This window comes from Sander lucioperca, chromosome 12, assembly GCF_008315115.2.
Source record: "Sander lucioperca isolate FBNREF2018 chromosome 12, SLUC_FBN_1.2, whole genome shotgun sequence".
Lineage (NCBI taxonomy): Eukaryota > Metazoa > Chordata > Actinopteri > Perciformes > Percidae > Sander > Sander lucioperca.
Window position 1 is genome coordinate 18,089,807 of NC_050184.1, and position 6,000 is coordinate 18,095,806.

At 42.5% G+C, this 6,000-nt stretch overlaps 1 protein-coding gene across 3 annotated transcripts in view; it reads right to left on the minus strand.

Annotated features, from left to right (window-relative positions):
• LOC116039087 (nucleolar protein 4-like) overlaps positions 1–5,726 on the minus strand; it is a 132,795-nt gene extending 127,069 nt beyond the window's left edge. The window contains exon 1 of one of the 3 annotated variants that reach the window (XM_031283830.2): positions 4,037–5,726. In XM_031283830.2, coding sequence (XP_031139690.1) covers positions 4,037–4,453 — 417 coding nt within the window. In that variant the 5' untranslated portion in view covers positions 4,454–5,726. The remainder of the gene's footprint in view (positions 1–4,036) is intronic. The other 2 variants (XM_031283829.2, XM_031283831.2) reach the window with 2 other exon arrangements.
• Between the last annotated feature and the right edge of the window lie 274 nt (positions 5,727–6,000).

Genomic DNA, 6,000 nt, shown 5'->3' on the forward strand with positions numbered 1-6,000 from the left:
ATTAAGTGATACATTCAGTGCTCATTGTAAACATGCCATTATTTCCCCCAGCAAAATATAAGGTGAAAAGAAAATGAGGTGTCCTCTCCCTGTTGTTTCATGAATGTAGGCTACAGTATAGCCTACACTATAAAGGAACTGGTCCTATGAACTGGGTCCCTTGAACTTGGGAGGACTGTATTTAAGGTAAAGAAGAACAGAAAAGGCACCAGGATTAATAAATCCTGGCTGTTAGTCTGGTCTGGAGTAGAAGTGTAAATCACACATTTTATCACGATACCATATTATATTGATTCTTTGGACAATGGTACAACATTTACTGATATCACAAAGTCTGCCACGATACAAGTAGGTGCCTCTGCTTTGGTGAAACCGAGTCAAGGCTAAATGAAGCCAGGATAACTGGGAAATCCTGGTTTAATCTGCTATCTAGGTTTTGTGGAATAGCCCTCTGGTAATACTTAACTAAGTGAGGACTGGCTGAAACACCCACACTCTGCAGAGTTGTCCTCACTTTTCTAACATTGACCCAGTTAGGTTTCAAAATAAAACACTCCGTTCCAGTTGAGGAGAAAACAGAGGAGACATTTGTTTCTCTCTCTCTGCAGTCTAAACAGCCCCATCCTCAGATACTAAACAGACTCAACAGACCTGCTGAGGGATTTACACAAGATAAACTCTGCAAGAGGATTCCCAGTCCTGACTGCGATACTCCTGATGTTAATCTAAATAAGAAATGAGATGGGACATGGTGAAATTAGCCAAGCGGTAACCATGCTAACCAGCACCTCAAACCCTTGTCCCCAGCGTAACACCGACCGGTCTGTTCAGCCGTTTGAACAACCGATCGGAGTCACATACAAACAAGAATCAAAGCTTTGCAGCGATTAAACTGCATTCCCAAGCCATTTGAAATGACAGACTGGACTCAATCTTTTCTAAATATATACCTTTCATTCATATCTTTGTGCAATCCCACTCACACTGCACTCTGCATTCAACAAGTGCTCTCTGGTTTAAAACATAGCAACAACATGTAGTCCAGGGCTGCTCCCAGCCACTCACACAAGCACAGAGGAGAAAAAGCATACAGAGGCTGAATCCCTCCCTGCAATATCTTAACATAACATGTACACACATTTTACCAGCTTATATCTGGAAAATATTGATGATTCTGCTTGGAAACACAAAGCCATGACGTGGGAACAGACCGCTGACAAGACAAAACACCGACACAACTCAGTCACACATACTGACCCACTGGATGAATACAGAGGACAACACATATACTGGGATTACAGTTGGTCACCACCACCACCACTCTACCTGTATGGATGCATGACATCAACAATCAACAATTAGTATTGATCACCGATGCTGCAATTTGTGCAGAAGAGGAGAAGGAATAGTTCATTTTTAACAACCAAGGACTGTAAAGTCTTTCTTTAGTCGTGACACCCACATCTTAGGCTGCAACTAAAAATTGTCATTATTCATTCATCTTTCAATCTATAAAATGTCCCAATACGCTAACAAATTGATCACAAATTGACAACAAAGACAGGTAAATCCTCACATTTCAGAAGCTGGAACCAGTAAAGATTTGCCATTCTTGCAAGATCAATAATGTGAACAATTAGGCAACAAATAAATGCTAGAAATAAACCATAATGTGCTTTACTTTCCAACAAACAATCATTTGGTAAGAATCATGAGTCAGTGTTTGTCACGGTGGCTTTTTTATGGATGCAACCTTTACAAATAGACATGAATAATAAACAGTGAAATGTTGCACACTGCTTGCTCTGCTACTTGAATAACTAATACCACTTTCACACCAATAACATGGGTCGGACCAGGGTCATTTGACCCGGTAACTGATGCTGCATAATAGAGATCAAGCCAACATTAACTTCTGACAGTAAGAAAAAAAACTGTTGCACATAAGCACATATACATCATTATTTTATAGCTGTAGAGGTACAACCTAGACTTATACAAGCCAGACTTATCATCACACCTCACATCTGTGGGTTAAAATGATCTTATTTAGGACATCCAGTTTCATTGTTTGTCATCAGTGAATGCTTTTCAAACAAAGTTTATGAATAAATCACGACTTAAAGGTTCTGGATGGTGGGCCCTTTGCAGTGTGTAAAAGCACAAAGACGAAATCTAAGATGTTCTGACCCCGAGAGCTCCAAAAACCAGTCTAAACCTCACACCTTTTCTCAAGTTAGATCAAGTCAGCAGCTGGACCTAAACTACTAATAAGCAGATTTATTAAATTATTAAAATATTGTATGAGCGGAAAATAACGTATGCAGAATGCTGGAGTACTAAGAATAATACAAATAACATTTATAGTACAAAATATACCATGAGGAAGAGAGGGAGGTGTACTTGTAAATTCTATCCAGACAAATGTGTGACTACACTCTGTGTTGTCATAGATCTAGATTTGAAAAAGTGCAGGACTTCACACTCAATGAAATGATGAAGGTTTGAAATCAGTTTTGAGATAAAGGAAGAATGAGTTTTGACAGTTCAAACTGGGGTCTTGTGGAAGAAGTAAACTCTGGGTCAAAGGTCATTACCTGACTGACTGACTGACTGTAGCTTCTCGTCAGTCATCTGGCGAGAGCACTGTGCTTTCCTACGCTGTTTCAAGAGTGTGTGAATGAAACATGAAGTTGTTCATTTGTTATTAATTTAGTGGCCAGTCGGTGTAATTTTGACATAGTTCAACCTGAAGAAAAAGCTGTATTCTGACCAGTTGACAGAAAATTCATCTAGCTGCAAAGACAAATCGATAAGTTGTCAACTACTAAATTAATCACCAACTATTTTGATAATCCATTAATGGGTTTGAGTCATTTTTTATGAAAAAAAGTCAAATGTCTCTGATTCCAGCATGTTAAATGTGATTATGTTCTAGATTATTCTCTCCTCTGGGACAGGAAACTGAATGTCTTTGAGTTGAGGACAGAACAAGACATTAGAGGACGTCATCTTGGGCTTTTTGAGAAACACTGATCCACATTGTTCACCATTTTCTGACATTTTAGAGACTACAAAACTTGACAATGAATGAAAATCGACATTGAAATGAATCGTTAGTTGCAGCCTTAAATTAATCAATTCCATACCAAATTGAACTACAGACAAAAACTGCAAGTTTCTTCTGATTCCCGGGTGATTTTTAACTGTCGTTTTCATTTTCATAAGAGTCATAACAGAAGCTACATTTTTAGTCATTTGTAGATATTTATATAGTTACTGGTTGCAGCCTGTTAAATGCCAATAGCCATTTCCTTTTCTTGGTTTCATCTCATCATAAATAACATATTGTGCGTTTGTACAGTAGTCACACAAAGTGATGACTTTTGGCTCTGGTGAACTGTGTCAGGCACAGGTCAGTCATTATTTCTTTTTATTGCTAAATAAATGAACCGATAATGAATGAAAAGTAGGGCTGCCCCCCTCTTAGTCGATGAGTCGATGTATCAGTTGTTTTGGTCTTAGTCGGCTGGATTCATTTAGTCGCTAACATCACGTATGCTTTTTCATGCTCATTGTTATTTCCAAGAAACTTACGAGCACATCTCTGGTAAAAAAAATATGAAGTGCTTTTGCATGATTCTTTGTGGAGAAACTTAGTTTTACAAGTCGACTAAATACAAGAATTTCTTTAGTTGAGGACAGCCCTAATAATACGTTTCTTTAACCATCATTAACAAACACAAGTATAACTTTGGTGAGAAACTTTTCCTGTATACTGTCAGTCAACTGGAACAGGTGTTTGCTATGTGGCACTGAGAGGGAAAGTTATGTTGTAGGCTACAGCTTCAGGCTACACACACACACACACACACACACACACACACACACACCTGATTTCTGTAGGCAAATAAGGGGAGGACATGCATCATAAAAACAGGACACACACACACACACACACACACACACACACACACACACACACACACACACACACACACACACACACCAGAGTGAAAGAGGAAGATGCACCAACCGTCGCCTTGATGGGGACGTACAGCACCGGCCTGTCCGATGACCCGTTCTTGCCGTCCTGCAGCGTCCCGACCTGGAAGCCCTTGGACTTGACCCAGAATTTAAATTTGGCGTTGATGTGGTTGTTATTCTTCTCGTGCAGGAACACCCCGTTGCTGTTCTCTTCGTCCCCCTGGATAAGGGTCTGGAGGATTTTGTTGTATTTACGCCGGGTCACGGTCTTGGTCTTGCCGGAGTCCCCGTACGTCCGGAGGCACCACTCCTGAAATTCCCCGAGCATCTCCGCCCCTCCGCCCGTCTCCTCGGACGCCGGGACCCCGCTGCTGGGACTCCGGCTCCTCGGCTGGTTCTGGTGCTGGTGGTTGGTGGTGGAGGTAGTCACCGTGTCCGCCACACTGCTGCCTTTTCTCGTTGTCATGATAAAAACGAGGTGGACTTTGTTTTAACAAGACAAGTGTCCCTTAAAGACCCACTTTGTTGTCCGCTAAAATAGCTCAGAATCGGGTTCGGTTTGGCTAGCGAACGTCGCCGAAACGACAGCACCAAACGGCGGCTTTCTGCCTTCTTTACCAGGGGGCGAACTCAGTCAAGACCTTCCTATCTGGTGAATAAAATCTGGAAAATCTCCAAATCTTCCCTTCTGCTCTTAACCGACCCGTTCAGTCGTTTTAAATTGTCTCCATTCCTCAAGAAAGACACGAACAACGCTCCAAAGTCCCGTACGTTGTTTCTTTTTTTAAATTAACGTCTCAATATTAGCCGTTTGGATATATCCACCTCCTCCTTCCTCCTCTCTGCTGTTACGCACCAATGGACATTTGCGAAGAGACCAAAAGAAAAAAAAAAAAGAATGAGCGCTCACTGGGGATACCTAAACGAAGACGAATGAACTCATAACCAGCCCCTGTTTGGATGTAATTTCACCGGGAACAATGACACAGGGAGGCAGGGGGCACGGACGGACCGGACGGGCGGTGCAAATTGGAGCGATATATGCCCTCTTCAGACACACCTGTTAGAAGCGTGGGTCGGACGGCCTGTCCCGTGGGGGACGTCAGTCACCGCCTTCCCTCTTCTACCTCCTCCTCTTGAGAGAGAGAGAAAGAAAAGAGATGAACGGCTAATTATCTCTCTTTCAAAACAAGATAGGCCTATTGCCTAAATACATTTAAAACATAAAAACCGAAAAGCCGTGTTTGTGATGTCGGGTCTCCATCACCGTTGAACCGAAAAAGGGCACGGTTTACTGAAAGAAACGACACGTCCTCAAATTAGCGGATTGATTTGCCCATCGGCAGCGCTATTTCTTGGATATATTCCCAAAATCCCCCGTCCCTTTGCCCCTCTTCTCTCTCTCTCTCTCTCTCTCTCTCTGTCTCTTCCTCCTCCGGTCTCGGGCTGATGGGAGACAGCCGGACACCTGTTTGAATCCGGTTTGGTCTTTCCTCTCTCTTGCACCCTTAAAGCCCAATACGCCTCATTTCCTCCTTCCTCAAATACGGTACAGCACTGGCAGTCACACCATACGGGCTACGGTATCTCCTCAGCAGCAGCAGCAGCAGAGCAGCTGTAGTCCTTAACACATGTACAAATAGCTCCACTGCTGCGACACAGCACCAGCCCAGCCTGCAAACCCCCGGGGGCTGAGTCAACGGGACATGCACGCTGCTCGAGCTCAAAAAAGCAGGAAGTGTCCAAAAAGGACGAACACGCGCATCGCACTCAACCAAACAGTCCCGTAGGTGCCAAAAGGGGGTGTAACAGACTGAAGTGAGAATACACCTCAATATGTGCACTAATCTTTCATCAACAAAACACACGAACGTTAAAGAAGTTTAGATGATTGTTTAGTGTCCCGCAGCAATTCTTCATCACATTTCACTAGAATATCTGAACAGTCTTATTGTTCCACCTCATTATATATATACTGTATATATATTTAGCTCATTAAAAGAACGTAGGTGA